The sequence below is a fragment of the Kryptolebias marmoratus genome, linkage group LG7 (genome assembly GCF_001649575.2).
Source record: "Kryptolebias marmoratus isolate JLee-2015 linkage group LG7, ASM164957v2, whole genome shotgun sequence".
Classification (NCBI taxonomy): Eukaryota; Metazoa; Chordata; class Actinopteri; order Cyprinodontiformes; family Rivulidae; genus Kryptolebias; species Kryptolebias marmoratus.
In genome coordinates this window covers 10,518,782-10,540,579 of record NC_051436.1, presented here as the reverse complement: position 1 = coordinate 10,540,579, position 21,798 = coordinate 10,518,782, and the positions used below count along the sequence as shown (strand labels likewise).

General features: G+C 45.9%; 3 protein-coding genes across 7 annotated transcripts in view; all 3 read right to left on the bottom strand.

The window, feature by feature from the left end:
* LOC108249521 (CD209 antigen-like protein C) overlaps positions 1-1,760 on the bottom strand; it is a 12,408-nt gene extending 10,648 nt beyond the window's left edge. Inside the window, exons 1-2 of the mRNA XM_037976359.1 lie at positions 1,634-1,760; positions 744-848 (exon numbers count right to left, since the gene is read on the bottom strand). Coding sequence (XP_037832287.1) covers positions 744-848; positions 1,634-1,685 — 157 coding nt within the window. The 5' untranslated portion in view covers positions 1,686-1,760. The remainder of the gene's footprint in view (positions 1-743; positions 849-1,633) is intronic.
* Positions 1,761-2,594: 834 nt separating this feature from the next.
* Positions 2,595-11,831, bottom strand: LOC108228349. The gene is made up of 12 exons (XM_017403893.3): positions 11,670-11,831; positions 11,522-11,587; positions 11,028-11,122; positions 9,444-10,206; positions 8,361-8,612; positions 6,762-7,010; positions 6,485-6,608; positions 5,307-5,446; positions 4,982-5,239; positions 4,624-4,890; positions 3,008-3,105; positions 2,595-2,934 (listed from the first exon to the last, which is right to left on the bottom strand). The coding sequence occupies exons 1-12, from the start codon at positions 11,815-11,817 to the stop codon at positions 2,857-2,859; spliced, it is 2,538 nt and encodes an 845-aa protein (XP_017259382.2). The 5' UTR covers positions 11,818-11,831; the 3' UTR covers positions 2,595-2,856.
* Positions 11,832-11,878: 47 nt separating this feature from the next.
* Positions 11,879-17,732, bottom strand: tp53 (tumor protein p53). 5 transcript variants are annotated; one of them, XM_017403895.3, is made up of 11 exons: positions 17,606-17,732; positions 16,396-16,484; positions 16,198-16,306; positions 15,793-15,978; positions 14,770-14,944; positions 14,564-14,676; positions 13,988-14,097; positions 13,773-13,897; positions 13,587-13,681; positions 13,431-13,501; positions 11,879-12,581 (listed from the first exon to the last, which is right to left on the bottom strand). In XM_017403895.3, the coding sequence occupies exons 2-11, from the start codon at positions 16,470-16,472 to the stop codon at positions 12,524-12,526; spliced, it is 1,119 nt and encodes a 372-aa protein (XP_017259384.1). In that variant the 5' UTR covers positions 16,473-16,484; positions 17,606-17,732; the 3' UTR covers positions 11,879-12,523. The 5 variants fall into 5 exon arrangements, with proteins under 5 accessions (XP_017259384.1, XP_017259383.1, XP_017259385.1 ...); XM_017403894.3 differs by having other exon boundaries at positions 16,396-16,475; XM_017403896.3 differs by having other exon boundaries at positions 15,793-15,969; positions 16,396-16,475.
* Positions 17,733-21,798: the final 4,066 nt, after the last annotated feature.

The following is a 21,798-nucleotide window of genomic DNA, read 5'->3' as shown; positions in this document are numbered from 1 at the left end:
CTTGCGTTCGCGAGAATATTCTGTAGGAACAGAGCCTCGGATGACGTCAGGCTATATAGCCTCTGATTGATCATCCGATGTGTCACAAGTGTGACTCTGTTGATACNTATTACTCGAACTGCGCATGCGCGAAGGGAACATTCAGTGCTTTCAGCACCGCCCTCTGGCGGTCATCCGGGATTCATAGAACCGTAGTTACATACGTAACCTTCGTTTTCCTCCTGTAGTTAATGGCTGGTTAGTTAGTTAGTTAGTTGGTTGGTTGGAGTTTTGAGTCTCGTAAAACTAGCTGCTCTAGAGCTTCACTTGTTCTCCCTGTCAGTCTAAAAAAAAACACAAAAATTTGCTGCTGCTGCTCGCTCTGAAACAGGAAAGTGTGATGGCCTCCCACCAGCCCTGGCCTCGCCATGACTGGCTTCCTGTTTGTTTCTTTTCACTGCTGGTATTTTAGGACTCTGCGTTTAGAAACTAGAGGAGCATCTAGATAGGATTGCCGAAGTTGACCAACAAGCTGCATTAAAGCCCGATTTCATCGATTGCTTTATTCCATCGTACGGCTCTTTAGATCAGCTCTTAGTTTAAATGGGCTTTATAAAACAATGTGACTTTATCAACGTGTTGCGTGGGCTTCATTTCCCCGACTAGCTGCACTCTGGAGGTGTAATAAAGGGTGTTTTCAGCCAGTGTGGAGTCAGTTTGAATCCACACTCAACCTGCAGGAGGACGCTTCTGTTTCTACTCACCAGATAAAACGAAGTTTAAAACCAGAGCAGTGACCAGAGTCCCTGCTGCTAAAGCCACGGCCGCCCCGACAGCCGTCAGACGCCGCTTTTCACAGGACCGTCCACCTGAAAGGGCCAAACCGGTGATGTTAGAACCTCCGTTAGTCGGCCGGTCGCAACAGAAGCGATCGTTTCAGTCGACTCTTTCAGCAAACCTTACAAAGAAATAGCTTCTTAGATTTCTAAAAGGTTCAAGTTCAAAAGTTAGTTAGTCGTCCTAGTTTCAGCCTGAAAAACTCCTTTTTTAATTTGCTTTGGGTTCTTTATTATCATCTCTGCTGAAGGCAAAAAGAGCAACGATCTGCCTGTGTTGGTGAATGTTTGATTGCGTGTTAGCAAAATATCCTCTGAACCTGTAAACGGATTTTAATGAAACGCTCAGAAAGCAGTCGACCTTTGGAGCCACCGCAACCGGCCGCACTTCAGAAACACAAACCAAAAAAAGGCTGTAACTCAGCTAAATTATATAAACATTAAGCTGAACTTTAGTGTGGTAGTAGCTGAACATGATCCTCCAACACACACACACACACTGGATTCTGCAAATGTGACCGAAAGAGGCTGAAGAGTCAAAAGGCCAAATGTGGCAAAGTGCTGTTAATAAATCATTTCAGCTTATCTGTCTGTCACGATAAATCCGTCAAAACTTATCTTTTATATTAGGAGGTTTACGAGCAGGTAATTAATAACTAATAATAATAATAATAATTTTCCATGTTCTGTAAAGCAGGTCCTATAAGGTTAGCTGTTCAGGTAACCTTCAAAATAAAAGTTGTAAAGTTTTACTTTTAAAGCTTGCGATCTGTCTCAACATTCAGTTCGATTAATAAAAGGAGACAACTGAGACAGACCTGCGTCCCTGTCCCCTTTCTCGTCCTCTGGGTGTCTCTGTGACGTCTCCATGCCGTCCTCTGAAGACCCTTTGCTTCCAGCGTCGCTCGAAGGCTCGTTTTTAACCGAACTGTGGGACGACGCCTCTTCCTCCTGAGGCTGATCTATCTATCTATATATATATATATATATATATATATATATATATATATATATATATATATCTTTGAAACACAAGACCTCAAAAATAGACATCTTTGCGCCTGAGACTCTCTGCAGAGGAAACTGGCAGAGTGTGAAGAGCGCTCTATAAATACCGGCCTCGCCATCGCAGACCGTGGAGCCGCGTCGCTGTTAGGTGTTAGATTCGTTCATGCAGCATAAACAGAACTGAGGCTTTTTTTTGTTTGTTTTAGGACTCATTTATCGCCTGCGTGACGGTTTGTCTGTCTGTTAGCAAAATATCTCACGACCTACTGGAGGTTTTTTTTTAACGAAACGTTCAGAAAGAGGCAGTTTTGGTGAAACATCTGCAACTGATTAACTCGACTCAAGATGGCCACCACAACGTGAAGGGAACGTCGGGGGAAGAAGCCGAAAGGAACATTGAAAGTTGGAGAACAGTGGAAAAGCAGAACGTTCGGGAGAAACCAAAAAAAAAAAAGTGAAGAAGCTGACGACGATGTCAGAACACCTGCTGGAGGAATGGAGAACGTCGAGCAAAAGATCTTGGAGGAACAACAGACTAGCAGCTTTGAGAACCCTTCCAGAGGACGGGTCAGAGGTCGGGAGGCTGGACTCCAGGGTCAGAGGTCAGGAGGCTGGACTGGAGAACAGGAACAGGAGGAGTTCTAATTCAACCAAAAAGCAGAACAGGAGTGGAGAAATAAACGAATCAGGACTGAAAGGAAAAAACCCCGATAACCACCGGAGCGACAACAAACACTCTCCTACTAATGAGACAATAAAAGAATAAAAACATCAACTTTTAACGATCATTTATTGGATCTGGAACAAACACAGAAAATCAGAAACAACTTCAGGCGTTATCATTTCTCACTCAGCAGCGGGTTATAAATCAGAGCGTTGAGGAAAATAAAGACCTTAAAGCGTGAAGAGAAGAAGAACTCAGAAGAAACCAACACCGACGCCAAATATTCCCAATATTCCCAATTTGTTTCAATGTCAGGAGGCGAGGCGGCGGGCGATACGCGCTCCTCGCAGGAATGCCGTTTCGGCTGCGTTAGGCGTCTTTGATTTCCTCCCTGGTGATGTTCCAAACAATGTTGTCGCTCAGCAGGTCGCCGAAATACGACTTGAGCTGGAAGAGACGCACGAGAACACGTCAGGTTTTGGTTCTGGCGGCGGGCGGGCGGCGCTGTCGGCTGACCTACCTCTTCGAAAACCGTCGCCCTCGAGTCGCTCCTGTCGCAGAGAAGAGTCGTCGCCGACGAGCACATCATGGACAGACTGATGGTCATGTTGACGGGGTCTGAGGGAACAAACGGAAACGGTGAGGAAACGCTGGCGGGAGCTTAGGGATTTCTCAATTTTTACTTTTTTTTTTTTTTTTAATTCTCCGTCTGAAAAGCTTCAAAACGAGACGCAGTTTGTTGAAAAGTGGCGACCTATCGCCCGGCAACGAGCCAGCGCCGCTTTGAAAACTCAGATTTTATTGGTCAGGATTGGTGTCAGGAAAAAAGGGGAATCTCCGAGCTTCACAATGACACCAAATGGTTATACGAGGGGATTTACCGCCAGAGAAAAATGGCCCATTTTTAATTGGATTTATGAAGGATTAATTCTGAGGACATGCCTGCTCAAAAGCTTTGATTTAAAGGAGGATTAAGAGGATTATTTGGCGTTTTTGTGGACCAATTGAATTATGTCAAAAATCCAGATTTTTCCTCATCTTGAACGGCAGCCTGAGTTTAAAGTTCGCCATCCTGTTTTCAAATTCAAAATTTGAGTCCAGATTGAGGCGACGTTTGTTCCTGACCACCGTTGCAATGAGATGCTTTTAAACACCAGGTCGTCTTGTCGTGAAGTTTCTGAAGGTTTTATCTGAGCAGCTATCAGGACTTGTTCACTTTTGCTGGCTGGTTTCATCATCATAGCATCCAGGATGATGAGTGTTTTGGTCCTAAAGGTACGTTTGGTGCCGGAACACCATCCCTCAGAGTGAAACACGGTGGTGGAAGGATCATGCTGTGGGGCTGCTTTGATTTTCAGCTGGATTTGGGAGGGTTGTAGTTAAAGCGGCCAGAATGATGAAACGCACTGAACAGCTTTTTACTTCAAATGTTGGCTAAAAAAAAAGAAAAAAAAATGAATATGAAGAAGAAGCGCCACTAAGAACCTCCAAAACAGCAGCTCTGGACCAGGATTGCCTAAATCTGAGTAAATCAATTAATTAACTGAATCACCTGTGTGGTGACCTGAATAAGGGGGCTGTGGACTTCAGGTGTCCTCTGAAGCTTCAGGAACCAAAGGTGGACAAATACGAGCGAGTTAAAGAGCGGCCCGAAGAGAAACTCCTCCCCGACACGACTAAACGCCGGAACCTGATGCGGTTTTATTATTTATCATTTCATCAGATGAGTTTGTCTTTTTGTTGGATTGGACAGAAGGTGCGTCACATTAAAGGTGGGAAACGTTTCAAAACTTGTGGAAACTCTTTAAATCCACTCTGTCTATTATTTTATTAAAGTCATCATAAGGAATGGGTTAGAGCATGTCTGTGTGTGTGTGTGTGTGTGTGTGTGTGTGGGGGGGGGGTCATTATTGTTCAACATTAACTGTATTTTTCTGATGAGTACAGCTTTGGTTGCAGTGGTTTTTAATTTAAAAGCTTGTCAGGAAATAACCAGCAGTTAGTTGCGCCTCATGTCAATAATAATAATAATTTGGTGCAGATTCTGTGGTTTTGTTGGACAGATCGGTCGTTTTCTGGCTGGTTCTGAACACTTGAAGCATTGAAACCCGTGACCCCACCCCGCCCGTTTCTCACCCGTCACCCCCGAGCACGTCGCCGGTGCACTCTCATGCGTGTCCGCCAAGGTGGACACGCTGAAGTTGTACTTGGTTCCCGATATCAGGCCCGTGAAGGTGTAATTGGTTCTGTCGTGGACGGTGCCGTTTGCCCCGCTGCTCCAGAAGCCGGAGAAGACGCTGACGGAGTACATCGCGTTGAAGACGTTCTTCGGCGGCTCCCACTCGAAGGTGAGGGAGCCGTTCGTCTTGGACGTCACCCTGGCGTTGGTGGGAGGACTCGGCACTGGAAGAATGATAAAAGGCAGAGACGTGTTTTTTTAATCCGGAGCGCACCGAGGTCGATTCGGTGTGATCGAATTACACGGAGAACTCACGGGTGAAGATGGTGTCTGACATGGCCGGGCTTTTGAATCTGTGGTTCACGGCGTACACGGTGACGTTGTACTTGGCCGCGTTCTTCAGGTCCGTGAAGCTCAACGTGGTCGTGGCCAAGTTTTTCGTCATGTTGACGAGCTCCCCGCCGAGCCGGAGCTCCACGGTGAAACTGGCGTCGGTGTCGGCGCTGAACGCCCAGGTGGCGTTGATGACGTCGTGGGTCGGCGTCAGGCTCAGGTTGGACACTTGCCTCGGTGCTGCGGAGAGAGTCGGGGTTAGCGCCGGCTCGTCGGCCCGCGGCGGAGGAACTCGTTCGCTAGTTACCGGTGTAGGTCTCGATGGTCACGCTGTCTCCCCGCAGGGTGTAGTTCGCCACGGTTGTTACAGACAAGACGATCTTCCTCCCGTCCGGCAGCCCGACCACGTCCGCTTCCGGTTTGCTCACGGTGTTGTTGAACAGGAGCCTGTTATAAAAGAAACTAACAGCTGTTCGACGTCCAAACGCAGCTCAACTGGTCTACAGCTCGTTTTTTTTTTTACTTAGTAACGATAAAAGGATTTTCTTTCAGTTATTTAATGCTGTATAAAAATAAAACTCCTAAACGTGTGAAGGTGTTGTTGGCTTTAATTACATCTCATGGGAGCAAACATCTACCAGCTGCTACAACAGATGATCGTTTCCTTCCTCATGGACTAAAAGTGAAAGAGTTAACGTTCCTCTGTTGTCGTTTTGGAGAAAACTGAACCTTCAGCTGAGCGGCTGTAAGCAGGATCATTTTCCCCTCCACGACCATCAGATCAGTTTGTTTGCGTCTTATTTTAGTATCCGGCTTCCCGCCGTTCAGAGCTCTCACGTGATTCCGCTTCGTTTTCCGCGAGACTCGTTAGGATCAGCTTCCGCTCACCACCAGGCGAGGGGCGGAGTTCCGAGGCCACCGAAGATGGCGAGCCGCCGGAAGTTTCGGTTAAATCCCCCGTTAACTCCTCCAGTGTGGCAGGAGGCGTTCTGGATTGTAAATCTGACCCGTTCCTACAAACGTCTTACTCCCTTTGCTGCTGAACTTTTAGCCTTAACTAAAAAAAAACATCTGTATATATTGTAATTATTATCAAATACATTTCTTTTTTTATGCACTACATTGTTGTCAGTGTGTGTTTAAACACGCAGCTCTATGGCGGAGAAGGAAAAAAAAAAAAGCGCTTTTTAGGATTAATAACGACTACAAAAACAAACATGTTTATGTCCCTAAACTGCATGTGGGGAAACTATGATATTTGAGCTCCTAAAAAGAGTTGAGCTTCAACTCAGAAGCTTTTCCAGTAAAGCGGTGCTGAGAACAGCTGACGCTTCAGTTCTGGTTGTCGCTGATATTAAAGATGGGAGGAAAAAACAATCCAAGGCGAGTAGAGGATGAATGACTGACACCATCCATCAGTGCTGCTAAAAAACAACTAATAAATCCGAAATAATTAAACTGATAAGATACTTTGAACAAACACACCTGTCAGACGTGTCCGTAGCGATCACGGTGAAGCCCGTGAAGCCTCCGTCGGGCTGCGTCCAGGTCAGCATCACCGACACGTCGGTGTTCTCTGAAGCGGTCAGTTCGGTCACCTTGCCAGGCTCTGTGGTGAAGGATAAAGCAGACAAAGAATCGCTGTGTGTTCATTGAAAACAAACATGGAGGCAGCCGCCACCGCCCAGGTCTAATTTGCCTCCGCCGATCTGGATTGTCAGATCACACGAGGAGGAACGAAGCAGGAGCGGGAGGAGCTCACTGGTGCACTGAGACACGGCCGCCTCCTTGCTCCACCCGGAGCGGTCCTCCACGCCCGTGATGACGGCGAAGGTGTAACAGGTCCCCCGGGCCAAACCGCGGAACTCGAAGCCTTCCTCCTCCGTCTTGTTCTCCAGGCGCTCGGTCTTGATGACGTAGAAGTCCAGGTTTCCGACGGGCTCGGTCCAGTTCAGGGAGACGGACGTCTCCGTCACGCCCGTCACAGTGAGGTTCTCCACCGTGGAAGGAACTAAAAACAAAGACAGGAGACGTGATCAACGTTAGTCTTTTATATCGGACAGGCTGCGTCATCTGATGGTAGAGGTGCCGCAGCTGCGTCGGGTACCGGGTCTGATGGTTGGACGCTACGAATGAAACGAACCAGCGATGCGGCACAGATTCCCCCTTTTAATGATCATATTTTAGAAACTTCAGAACGAGGCCTGGGTCTACCACACCAGACAGGACCCGGGACGCAGGTTGGGATAAGACGCCCCATAACCGAGGAACGCCTGTGACGAGTACAAACTGAAGGTCTAGTGGCTCCTTTAGGGTCCAGACTGACGCAGGGGTCACGGCTAACTAACCGGGCGTTGTGGTGCTCGACAAAAAACTAAAACAGGTAGTGCTAAACGAGCTCTGGCTCCGGTTTATCGCCTGTTTGGACAACAACAAAACTACAAGACTCCAAAGAAGGTGCCAGTGGAGACTGGGGCACTCGGTGCTCTGACCCTCCAGCAGATCCCAGGAAGAACCTCAGAGATCTCTGTCCAGAAGAGTCCGAGGAACATTGTAGATACTGAGGAGAACCCTCGAGCTCCCAGACCTCCGGCGGAGGACCTGAGCTCGAAATGGAAAAAGTGCAACAAGCCACGTGAAACAGGGCGAGCTAAGTTTTTATATACAAGTTCAAAGGTGAAAGCACTGAACTTATAGAGCACCTTTCTACCCAACCGGGCCACTCAGAGCGCCTCACAACACAATCTGTGCCCTCATTGACCCGTCTACACACATCCATACACCCCCTACAAGCTAATCTGAATAAATCAGAGGTGGCCAATCCTGGTCCTCGAGAGCCACCATCCTGCATGTGTTACTTGTTTCCCTGCTCCAACACACCTGATTCAGTGATTAAATCACCTCTTCATGATCTACAGAAGCCTGTTAATCACCCATTGATTCAAATCAGGTGTGTTGGAGCAGAGGAACAAGTAAAACATGGAGGATGGTGGCCCTCGAGGACCAGGATTGGTCACCCCTAGAATAAATCATCCTACATAGTCTAATCAGTGTTTTAGACTCCATTCATGTATCGATGGGGCACATCGGAGGCAGAGGGGATCAGAGCCTCGCCCTAGGGACACTTCGACATGCGACTGCTAACAGGAATCGAACCACCGACTCTCTCGTTGGAGGACAGCCGCTCTAACTGACCCACAGCTGCTACAGTGACTGTATGTAGAGAATAAAATCTGCCTTAAATCTTCTGTTTCCTCCGTTCTCTGCAACAACAACCGCGTCTACGACCCCCTCCACCTCTCTCTCTGGTCAGCTTTGGAATCGAACCCTTCAGGTGCGGCGGCGACTCGGCGCGACTCACTGGTGTAGAATGTTCTGTTCTGCGAGTTGAGGTCTCTGTGGCACTTCACGGGAAACACTCGGACTCGGTATCCGGTGCCGGCTGTCAGGTTGACGAGCTCCAGGTTCAGATCTGTCCAATTGAACTCCCGTGTCTCGTTCCCTCCTCTGACGTCCACCCGGTAATGGCTGATGTCGCCGGGCCCGGCTTGCCACGCCAGACTGGCGCTCTTGGATGTAATGCTGGTCACGTTGACTTCCCCCATGAAGCGATCTGAAGGAAGAAAGAAGAAAAAAACAAACCTTTATTATCAGAAAACACTGTCATATAACAGTCGACAGATCAGAACCCTCATGGCGTCGATGAGTCTGAAATTCATCGCTTTTCTTTGACCTGGACTGAAGAAAAGTTTCTACAACCATTTCCTTTTACCCGCTTCTCCACGGGGAGCTGGTGCCTGTCTCCAGCAGACACTGTGCGAGAGGCGGGGAGACACCCGGGACAGGCCTCCAGTCCATCACAGGGACACAGAGACAATTTAAGAGTTAACAATGAACCTAATATGGATGTTTTTGGTCTGTGGGAGGAAACCGGAGTAAACCCACGTGAGCTCAGGGAGAACATGTAAACTCCACCCAGAAAGGCCCCAGGCCAGGAAGCGAACCTGCGACCTTCTTACTGAGAGGCACGCTGCACCACCTGAGCCTAAGCTTGCAGAGATTAGGTTTCAACATAATCTCTGCAAATTTTAGGATGGAAACTTACCTGTGATAATCACAGTAAACTTGGGTTTCTTTTCTGGAGGTTAACCCCGTTTTCTTCAGGGGATTTCTACTCTTTTTGATTTTAACTATTATTATTTATTTTATTTTTTTTGCCAGGGATTGGAGAATATGAGCAATAAATATTTTGTTAGATTAAAAAGGTGCAGGAGTTATTTTATCTGGTTTCCAGAGGGAAACGGGGGTGATTTTGTCAACGGGTACTAGTTTGTTTTCTAAAACTTCCCCCCATTTTTTTTTAGTTTTTAAATTATGAGTTTGTGGACGACCCAGAGCTGCACTCATGGCATCATTCAGTAGCTTCGTTTGGAGGCCCGTTTACCTTCGTAACAAATGAAAGGCAGCGGCTCAAAGCAGTGCTTCTCGATCCAAAGCCCGGAGCTGAGCATGGCCACGCAGGGGTCCTCGATGTAGTTCTTATACGGCTCTGGGATAACGGGCGGCTGCATGGGTCTGGGTTCACACACCGAGTTTATCGGCACCGGGTCCGCCCAGAGGGAATGCGCGCTGTGGACGGTATGAGGGGTTGTGTTCTCCGACACGTCTGCCATGGTTGCTGAGGCGTTTGGGGAGCTGCTCGTGTCCGTCGCGTCCGTGGAATCGGTGACGTCGGTTGTGTCCGTCACGTCGGTGGTGGCTTCCCCGAACTGGGTTGAGTCGTTCCCGTTTGGGACACCCGATCCCATGGTCTGAAACGGCGGCTGGGTGGACGTGTTCGGCGTCGGCTTGGGAGACAGCGGGCACGTGCAGGAGCAGCTGCAGCAGTCGATCTTGGGGAGCGGGTATTTGGGCGCCGGCCAACCCGGGTACCAGTTCTGGAAGGAGACGGGGTCCTCGTTGGCCCAGCGGGTCCAGTACATGGCGGTGGAGTTGTCGGAGTCGCCGGTGGAGTTGTCAGCAGAGTCGTCGCCGTCGATGAAGACGGGTGAAGGCGCGGCGGAGCTGAAGCTGGAGTTCCAGGTCGACCGGCTGTTTCGGTGGGGATTGAAATTCTTGCGAAGGCCGATCCAGTGGTCGGAGCGGATCATTCGGGTGAGCAGCTGGCTGTTCTCCGGGGTCACGGTCACCAGTTCTTCGTAGCACTCCTGAGCAAACACGAAACGTCAGATTTATTTCCACAGAGCTACTTCCCGTTTTGTGCAAATACATGCAAATCAGTATTCTGAAAGCGATAAAACGGACCGGGAAACCGAACGGAAAGCGTGGGTCAGTCTATCGGACAGAAGCAGAGGGTCGAAGAAGGGCGGTAGTCACAGAGCTGAAACAGTTAATGTATGTAAGCGTAACGCGGCGAGAGAGAGCGACATAGTGAAGGCAGACTGTCCGTGCAACATTTGTCTCGTGGGTGCCCCGGAGTCGACGTGATCCACGAGGCCTCCGCTTTAACTCCGAGGGCCGTTTTTAATTTCAGACAACGAGGTTAAACTACCCAGACTTCAGTGATTTCTGGATGTTTCGAACTGAAACGTCTGCAGGTTTTATCGTCCTTCTGAGGACATTAAAGACGTCCGCTGAGACTAAACCTACTTCCTGTCGTTTGGTCGTCTACCCTCACAACAGGAGCGTTACGTATTTAAAGGTCCCCGTCTCTGCGCCAGGGAAAACGCAGGTTTATTAAACTATTTTGTTTTATTTGCCTCATTTTGTGAGTCCGTTACCCTCGAGTATAATTTTTTTTTCTATTTCAGGCAGAGACAAAACAAACAGTCTTCCAAAAGGTTACTAAACCCCCTATAAGCTGCTAATTAATTACAGGTTTCAAGCAGTCTGTGTTTCATCAGGCGTCACGTGCAGAAACACAACCATTAAAGATCTAAACAGGTTCTTTTGGTTCACGAAGCTGATGTTCGCGAACACCGAGGTCGGAACGAACGAAGCCTCCGATTCCACTCGTTTCTGGACGTACCTGGCAGAACGTTCTGGCGTCAGTCCAGTTGGAGTTGGTGGTAAAGGTGAAGTACTGTCGTTCTGCCACGGCGGCCAACATCATCATCATCAGAGCTAAAAGCAGACAAGAGCCCGATTGTTCGTTTGAACAAAGAGGAAACGGCGTCGTTCGCCTCACTTTTACCTTCAACACATATTTATACAACAAAAAAAACAAATTCTGTATTTATATAAACCATCCTGTGCAGTTTGTTTCATATTTCACCTACATTTATATTGAAAAACACAAATAAACTTTCAATACATACAAAACTTTAATAATGAGTAAAAAAAAGGGTAATTTCTGTCTTTTGTCAAAAAATAAAACAAATGAGCTTCAAACAAGCTGGAACTTTCTGCTTTTTCCCCAAAATTACACACAATCAAAACCAAAGACCAGATTAAATGAAACTATTGATTTTTTTTTTTTTTTTTTTTTTTAAAAAAAGCAGCAACAAAACTGATGAAACTCACCCAAAAAAAACAAAACGCAGAATTTCTCCTGGAACGGCGTCTTCCCCATGTTGGCGCCCGTTTCTGCTGTTAGAGACATTAAACGTTAGATGAGAAGTTCATTAAAATCTCTTCTATCCGGAGGTAAAACCTTCAGCTCGTCACTCACCTGGATGCAGGTTTGGCGTCTCTCTTCGAGCAGCGAGGGAAGATAAAACGATCCGGGGCTCGACGCCGCCCGCCCTCCCCTCCCACCCCGGACAATAAAACGCCACAAAGCTGCATTCATGTTTGGATGCGGCTGGATTTGCATCCATATTCCAAACATGCAAATCGGCCCGCGTGCGTTCGAGCTAACAGAGGAAGACGAGCAGCGGCTGAGCTTCCAGGTCTTTATTAAAGCTTGAATGTAAAAAAAATAAAAACGGTACAAAAATTCAACAAGAACAGAAACAGTTCAGACACTTATCCCCGTGATATAAAAAAACAAAAACAGAAATAAAGCAGAGAAATGACTTCATATACATTTGTTGAACTCGATGATTGGTCAAACCAAAGTGCTGCCGATTAACCGGACTGAGAAAAATAAAGTTTTATTTTGAGACCCGAGTCAAACAACAGAAACACCTCATTCCTCAGTTTATTTAATGATGTGTGAGGATCAGAACGGTTCGTTTCTCAAAGACCACTACACTTTGAAAAGGAAAACGACTGAACGTGATTTTTCTAAAGGCTTAAAGAGTGATGCTCCCTGATTATAAAGACAGTTTAATTCATCTTTCATTCCACGTTTAACCCGAGACAAACGTCCCGTGGAACCGGGGCGGCGCCGACCCGTCTACGGACAAATGGCAGTGAGGCGTTTAGAGGAAAAAAAAAAAGGCAGGTTTTTTGTTTCCACAGGGTGACGACGGCTTCACAGAAATACTTTTTTCATAACACAAAAAAGAGAATACAAAAATAACAAAGTATATAAAAAACAGGAAATCTTGAAGTTTTGATCTCGACGCGGATGAAGAGCTTTTAGTCGCTGTCGCTTTTGTCTTTCTTCGGGAACTTCTTCTCTTGCTTCATTCGTTTTCTGAAATAAAAAACATAAAAACGGCGTTTAATTCTGACGACACGTTAAAAGTCGCCGTTTAAAAAACACACGTTTTCGGGGTTTTAACCTAAGCGGAATTATTTTAACCCTTATACGTTTGCTTCAAGCTAAGAGAGGAGCGTCTGTGATGTTTTACTGTAAGCGGACGGCCATTTTGAAACTAGCAGATGTGCCGTTTCATTACTGATCTGTGGTTTATTTACGTCACATCATTACTGAGTCAGAAGCTGTTAAAACAACCAGGAGAGATGAAAAAGGCTCCAAATGTGGTTTGTTTACCATTTTACTGACTGGATTTAAAAAATATATTTCCTTCAGGCAGGCGTCCAACACACACTTACATTTTTAATCTTCACAGACTCAATTTTTCAGATTTTCGGGTCAATTTTTACCTCAAGACTTCTAGTGGTGCTGCTTTATTATCTGTATGTTTATTTAGATTAAAAGGATGTTGGGAGAAGCGTTTTCCCTCATTACAACATCGTGTGGGGATGAGCATGTACCTGCGACTGAAACCAATCTTATTTCTTTAAATGCTGCTCATTTTTCTGGGAAATTTATTTTATTTCCTTTTCCAGGAGTTGGTGTCCTTTCAGCCTCGTCAAGAGTCGGCAAAGACCATCAACGTTCTGGCAGACTGTTTTCTTTTTGTTTTTAAAGATTGTAACGTGGTCATCCGGTGTGAAAAGAGCCCAGCGTGAAAGCTGTCGGACTGTGGGAGGAACCACGTGTCCAGCTCCACACAACGAGGGATCAAACCCCTGAACCTTCTCCCTGTAGGACGCCGAGCTACAGCCGCAGCCCTGAGTGGAACCAGAGGACCCTCACCCGTCTGTGTCCAGCAGCTCCAGGCCGGCGTTTATCTTCTTCAGCATCTCGTAGCGCTCGCGCCCTCGAACCTGCAGCAGAAAGCCGTGTTATCCGTGCAGCCTGAGATCTGAATCCACCCAGCTGCAGGACGGAAGAGAGGCGCACTGCACTCACGTGAAGGGTGAACACCTCCTTGTCCTCCTCCTCTCCACTGGACGAAGACCGGACCTTCTTCACAGAGTTGGATGTGTTCGGAGCCGGGGCGCTCTCTGAGAAACATCAGGCAAGTCAAGCGAGCGACAGGAAGCAGAACAAAAATAACAACAACAACAACAAAAAAAAAAAAAAAAAACCACGTACTTCGCTTCTTCGTTTGTTTGGATCCACTCTGCGTCTTCCCGGCGTTTTCCTCCTCGGTCTTCCGGTCCCGGCCCGGACACGCACAGACGCGGACCTCGAAGCTCCTGCGGCCCAGAACCAGCCCCCTGGAGTGGGAAACGAGAACGCTTCAGTAAAACTGAACCTACAGGCAACTCGATTAACCGTGGCACAGTGGCACCCCTCGGGTCCCTTACTCCGGGGTCTCCAGGGTCAGGATGGTGAGGATGGGCCGGCGGTTCATGCCCCCCATGCAAGAGCTGTTGCACATGAAGCTCAGCAGTATTGTTGTGTGTTTGGAGCCCAGCTGAAACAGGAAGGGAGCAGATATTGTGTAAAATTACAGAATCATCCGTATGAGAGCTCAGACACATTAAACATGTGGTCTTCATTTAAATCCCACCTGGGTTCAACGCAGAGCTTTTTTCAGACACACAAATATGCTCTTTAAATTCTAACATGCTAATAAAATATTCAGCTGAGAGGAAAAATGTCAATAAAACCTCAAAACTTCTGATTTGAAGATGTCTGAATTCATTTATTTACCTTCTAAATTCAAGAAATGCTTCATCTTTTTGTTATTCAACTCTCCTATAACACCAGGAACAACCATATTACATCTGAATTATTGAACATTTTTCTGCCTTTTTTGCTCCACAATCAGAGTAATGTTTTCCAGGTTTGAAATAAAATAAAAACTTTAATAAAACCCTTACCTTATCGGGTGGTTCTGGGGGAAACCTGGTGCAAATAAACAAACGATAAACTCATACCTGCGGGGGCTCATAAGGCACGGTGACACTCTGTCTTAAAGTGTTCGGGTCCTCGAAGTACTGAACGAGCTGACTCCCCTCCAACCGGATCAAGTGGCTCCGGTTGTCCGAGGCTGAGAGGAAAACAGACAAAACCTTCCAACCTGATTCTGCTCGGGCGGTTTAAACACTTCAGGATAATCAGTTAAAAGAAATGTTCTCCTTACAGTCTTCGGTTTGATGGTGCGGGCATCTTTTCACCACTTCGGCCACGTGATCGGACTTCTTGTACACTGCAGTGGCTCTTAGAACGGCGCCCTGAGGCAGCTCCTCGCTGACCAGAACCTCGATGGGCGTCGTCTTGGCGAGCTGACAGAAGAGCTTCTTTAACTTCTCAGAATACTGCAAGAAACAGCAGACGTTACCGGAGCGGAAAGCCATCGGAAAAAAAAAAAAAGAACAAAACTCAAACTCTGAAGCAGAACCGTTCATCTACCTTCAACTCTAAAGACTGACAAGTCAAAGTAGGTGATCTGAAACTGATCAAACTTCACAACGCCCCCCGTTTTAACCCTTTCTGTTCCGAGGGAAGTCTGCAGGAACATGTCCTGTCATGTCGCTGAACTGAACCTCTCAGACTTCAGCAGCAGTCGCAGGAGGCGGTGTGTGTGTGTGTGTGTGTGAGGGGGTTTCAGGGCAGACCACCCAAACCTCGACTCAACTGGCCAACCGCGCTCCACGGGTGGATGAGTCACCGAGGAAACACCGACAGCATTGGCTCCCGGAGCGCAGCGACCGCCTCTAAACCTTCAACTTCAGCAAACCGACACAATGAATGAGACGCCACGCGAAAGGATGGACTTTAATGCTCCGTCGAGGTAAGGCGCTTTATTTTACAGTACGGTTTAATAGTCTGGATTTAAATACCTGTAGTCGGATTTTATTTTCAAACTAAGAGTCCTGATTATCTATGAATAAGTTTATTTTAGTACAGCAGATGAAAACGGATCAAAATTTTTTTCAGAAGATAAAAAGTAGACAATGAAGACACTCGACGGAGCTGCCGAAATCCCCTGCATCTCAGATGAAGCACGTCTGGCTCCTCATCACTTTCGGTTACAGTACAGACGCGTCTTAAAGTCTAGTAATAAAACTAAACACGACGTGCAGCAGTTCGTTATCTGGACAGAAGCAGATTTCGACTCTTCGTTGCATAAATCAGAGCGGATCAAACACGAGTTGTGACTTACGGTGGACGTGACCGACTTGGCCATCCCAGAGTTCTGGAACTGCAGCTCGAAGCTGTAGGCGCCTGGGTAGTCTGTCGTGACGGGGACGGTGGAGGACGGCGGGTTGACAAAATCTTTGGCAGTCACGTCGGCGGGAAGCTCTTCGTCCATCAGAAGGTCGAACTGAAAGTCGGAACCCTCCGAGAGCCATTGAAGGACAGAAAAAGGAATCATTGTGAAACTTCTCTCTTATTTATTATTAAGCTTTATTTACCCCGCAAACACGAGGAGAAACTCCACACAGAAAGACCCCAGGTCCAACCCGGGGCTTGAACCCAGGACCTTCTTGCTTAGTGCTTACCACTGAGCAGTCAAGCCGCCGGTCATAGGAAGGGTTCAGCTCATGTTGAAGACGTGCATACTAACCAGCAATTGTAATTGCTCCTGCGGCCCCCACGTCTCTTCTGAAGCACTCACCAGAGGAAGGATGGGAACCGGTTGTGGACACAGGGCACCCACGTCACTAGATGTTACCCTGTCGAAAGCCAAAGCACAAATCAGGTTTACTTACACAGGGCAAACGTGGGCCTTTACGGCATCCAGCAGGGTTAAAGTTATACTCACATGCCCGCCCACAGCTCACTGAATGAGCCCTGGCTCAGCGGCAGCTCCAAAACAGGCTGGTCCATATTTTTCTCCATTTCCTTTCAGCCCCAGAGAAAAATAAAGAGCAGAGAAACAGGAAGTGACGACTTGACCCAAACAGAGACTCATAAAAAGCGGTTCAACTTTCATCAAGATTATTCCACAACATTTACAACCCCCAAAAAAACTAATTAGCAGCCTGACATTGTTTGATATTAGCTCTACAGAAGGTAGGCAATCATGGTCCTTGAGAGCCGCTGTACCACATGTTTTCCTTGTTTCTCTGCTCCAACACAGCTGATCTCAATCAATGGGTGATTAACAGGCTTCTGCAGAACATGAAGAGGTGATTTAACCACTGAATCAGGTGGTTTGGAGCAGGGAAACAAGGAAAACATGCAGGACCGTGGCCCTCGCGGACCAGGGTTGCCCACCTTTGCTCTATAGTAACACACAAAACAGTAATTAATCAAATGAACAGTTAAAACAAGCATTTCTTTACAAAACAGAACATTAAAAAGTATCTAAAAACCCCTTTACAGGTATTTATTTACTCAAACAAGGTGTTTATTATGAGTCACTTCTGTTCAGATGCTGTCTTATTTAAGCCCAAATACTACTATAAAGTTAAAAAAAGTTTAGCTCATCGTTTAAGTTGCATGAAGATGAATTTCTACTAAACGGGAAATAAAGCCTGGCAGGCCTTGGTCTGGCCCGCTTCTGAATAGCCTGTAAAAATATTAAAACATAAGTAATTTTAGTCTCGCATTTTGTATAGTCTTAAATTGAACCTAAAACCAACAACCTAAAACCAACAAACAGCCTCCTAAAAACATTCTATTCATTTTCAATCAAACCGGAAGTTAGCAAAACTTGAATGAAGCTAGCATCTGTTGTTGGCCGAGCCAACACTTCGGACAGTATTTGTTAAAGAATAAAACCTAAACATAAGTTAAAACGTTTTCAGGAGTGGAAAACTATCGATTGTCTAAAGATGGAAGTCGATTAAATAATTCGCGCGTGTTTTTGTTTTGTGTTTCAGCGCAGAAAGTGCATTAGCACACGCGGCTAACGAACGAACGAACGGACCTACTGTTTCTTTGCGAAACAACGCCGCGAAAAAAATATTATTTTATTTTGGATTAACTTTAAACCAGAGGCGCGTTTAACTCCGCGCAGCTACCCTTACTGTTCCGCTGCCCCTGTCAGAGGATGACTCAGGAGTATTTCAAGCCGTGGACCAGCTAAAACCGTCGACAAAAATCAAAATATTTTCAACTTCAGAGCGACCACGCTGTCGGGGATTCCCAGAGAAAACAAGGGGGAGGGGCGATATTTATGTTCGCACGCTAACCAATCAGAGCCCGGAATAATCCTTGCGCACCATTTATCGGCCGGTTGACAAAGCGGCGCGCTGGGTGGGCAGAGTTTGTACTCCATTCAGTCAGTGTACTCCATCAAACCCAGAGGCGAGGGCGAGGCACGCCCTCTAAAGCCATATGACTGATATAAACTTATTTCGATGCCATCAGGGTCCAAATGTAATGAATAAAGTCAATGAATCTGCTGAATATCGTAAATTACAGACTGCGATACGTTTGTCATTTCTAGCCTGGTCAATCTCCGGCTGAACAAAAAGGACCGAGGCCACTAAAATTTAAATTTGCCTTTTAGCCTGACAACCAGTAGTTCAAATTTGTCCCCTGCGGAGGACATTTGTAAACCTGAACATCTCCAACCCACCGCATACTACTGATTTAACTCCTTTTGCCATCTACAGAAGAAATTTAGGGATTTTAAATGATACCAAATGTGAAGGGATGGGGTTATTTACTTTACCAAATAATGGGGAATTTAAAAAAAAAGTGATTGGACAATATTTTTTTCCCTCTGTAAATTTTTATAATTCCTACAATCCAGATTATATTTTAATTTTTTTTTTTTTTACCATTTTGAAAACAAATTAGACATATGTTACACTAAATGATCCAATCCTACAAAGTCCCCACACAAAAAGAATTATTATTATTATCATTATTATTATTACTGCTATTATTATTAGTAGTAGTAGTAGTTTTATGGGGAGTATAATAAAATTAAAGGAGGCCATCATATTTCTATATTAGATATGTGGGCAAAAAATAATTAGATAAGATAAAAGAATACATCATTTGGATTTTCATAATATTTAGCTGAAAACCCGTAGTTGTAGTATTTTTAAGAAAGTTTATCTTAAGTGAGTCAACATTTATTTCTGCCTGCTGCCAAAAGGTAATGTTTCTGTCTGTGTGTGTTTGTCTGTCTGTTAGCAAAATATCTTATGAAACAGCGAATGGATTTTAATGAAACTCTCAAACAACAATCAGTGGACGGACCTCTAAAAGTGATTAACGTTTGGAGTCAGCTCGATTCAAGATGTCCGCTGTAGCTAACCAACTTTAGGAAACACCAAAATGATTGTAACTCGGTCAGTTTTACAGATACGGAGGTCAAATTCGGAGTGGTAGTAGCTGGAAGTCATCCTCAACACACACTGCAAGCGCTAACAGATTTCAGTGAGATCACACATTTACAAGGTTTGACCCAAATGGCTGCAACTCAGTTCTCTTTCATGATAATTAGATCTAAGTTTAAGACTGTCATTAAAGACACCTGGACTTTAATTTCTATACTCATTCAGGTCAAAGGTCAACTCTGACATAAACAGCTTTAACGACTTATAGAAAGTAAACTCTGCAGCCTGTGTTTGGTTGTTTTCCTCATATTGCACACGAGCTTTTATTCTGCCGCTCTCTGACATGTTATATTTTGTCCACACATGCCGGATGACGCTCCCTCTGTGTCTGAATGCCACTTTTGCAGTCAAAGGACCGTCTGCAGCTGTCCCGATATAAACCGTTCTGGTTCTGCTCGGTCTCTCCGGACGCACGGCGGTCGTTACAGTTCCCCTTCATGAGTTTGTTGCATGTTTGACCTTCGAACGAACACCAAGCACTCGCCTCCGAGCCTGCTCCACAGTGATAATCTGGAAGAGACACTTTTGATATTTAGTTTTCTGTCAATATGTGAGACTGAACCGATCCGGTGCCGTGTGGGGTTTAATGTTCACTCGTTTTGCGGTAGGTTTTGAAACACCTCCTGGCTTCGTTTTAGTTTACTAGTGATGTTTGTTTTAAATACCATAAATTAAAGTCTTTTATTACTTTTTTAAATTTGCCACTAACAGTTTGTTCCTTTTTTTCTCTTTCGTCCAAGAATATCAAAGTTTATCTAGTCAAACAGCAAGGTAATTATTCTCAACTTTATCCACCTACAAAGGTCTTTTCATGCTTTTAAACTCCAATTAATAAATGAATATACAAATGTACAAGTTTTTCGCTGTTATGGATTTAGTTATTGGAGTTACTTTCTGACCCTAGCACCAGTTTGAACTCATTGTTAAACTCACAATAAGTCATTAAAACCATTTCAGTGGAACAAATTCCTCCTTTGCTGCTCAGAATAAATTATTTGTTGCCTCGAAAAGTGTCGCCTAAAGGGATAGTTCAGATTCTTTGAAGGAGAGTTCAGGTTATAAACAATTATTGTCTTACCTGTTGTAGATGGCTCCTTGAACGACCTCAGTTTGGAGAAATAAGTTTGATTCTGACCAGACTGACATCCATCCATCCATCCATCCATCCATCCATCCATCCATCCATCCATCCATCCATCCATCCATCCAGCCATCTGTTTCTGCTCCTTGTTCATGGTCGGGTCACAGAAGCAACAGGCCTAGGAGGGAAACCCAGACCTCCCTCTCCCCAGCAACACGCTCCAGCTCTTTCTTGAGGATCCCAAGGCGTTCCAGAGAGGATTCATAATCCCTCCAGTGAATTCTGAGACTCTCTCTGTTCCCCAGGTCTCCTCCCAGTGGGACATGTGTGGAAAACCTCCAGAGGACGACATCCATGAGGCTTCCTGATTGGATGCCAGAAACCACCTCAGCTGACTCCTTTTGACATGGAGGAGCAGTGGCTCTACTCCGAGCTCCCCAGATGAGTCAGGCCACTCCATGCAGGAAGCCCATTTCAGCCGTTTATATTCAGGATTCGGTTCCTCATGACCTGCATCTCAGGCCCACAGGTGAGGGTCAGAACGTAGACGGACCAGTAAACTCAGCGTTTCACCTTTCAGCTCAGCTCCTTCTTCACTACAACGGGACCGAAGCAACTCCCTCATTACTGCAGACGAGTTCCTGATGCGTTGATTTATCTCTTGCTTTGTCCTGTCATCACTCATGAACGACACTCCCAGATACTTGAACTCCTCCGCTTGGGGCAGAAACTCCCCCCCTGACCCGGAGGGAGCACTCCTCTGGTTTCTGGTTGATGAGCTGACCAAAGGGGACTCGCCGCCATCTTAAAAACACTCTAATCTTAAAAAAATTTCACAACCGTCAACACAAACGCTGTTTTATAAACCTTGATGTAATTGTCAGCACTGCATGGCAAAAAGCACCCTGTGGTTATTTGCAAACAGCAGCAGCAGCTGTAGCACTTCCGGTGCACTTCCAGCAAGAATATTGTAATATTTCAACTGGAATAACCACATAAGGCAGGACTTACAGTGATGTAAAGGTTCATAAAACAATGGCTGAATGAACCACTATGAAAATATTTGGGATTCTAGTTGTTTTAAGATTACAACGCTTCACTTTGATGCAGACTTTGGCTGGAAAAATAAAGCTTAATGATCTTTTTGAAAACAATCTAATATCGAAATTTCCTCCCATGGGACTGAGACAGTTTCTATGCTGCAGACAGCAGCAGAAAACGCCTGCTGGAAATACAAAAAGCACAAGCTTGATGTCATCGCAGTTGCTCGGCAACGCCTTTGTTGCTCAACAGCACCGGCCTTCATCGGAGCCGGAGTCGTACCAACGACGAGGGGCAGCTTGACCCGGCGTCGGACAGTAATCAGACACGTACGCCGCATCACTTGGTAAAGACCGTCACAAATGTTTCACCCGGCACTTTCAGCCTTCAGTGATCAAAGTTCTGCATTGAGTTAACCGAGCTTGTGAACGCGTCTCCACACCAAACATCCGTCACGAGACTGAATGTACCGTAGCATCATTTTGAACCGGATGACCCTGCCACACACACACACACACACACACACACACACCTACCACCCACATGCAAATTAAATATAGGTCATGACAAACAGGAAGAGTATTTACATATGCTGTTTCTGTGCACCACGAGACAGAGGTCACCCGGTGTGTGTGTGTGTGTGTGTGTGCATTTATGATGGCCTGATCGTTCTGTCAGATAAAACTAAACCAGCCGGCATTTTATGGAGAGAAAGTAGTTCCAAATTACCTGTGTGTGTGTAAAA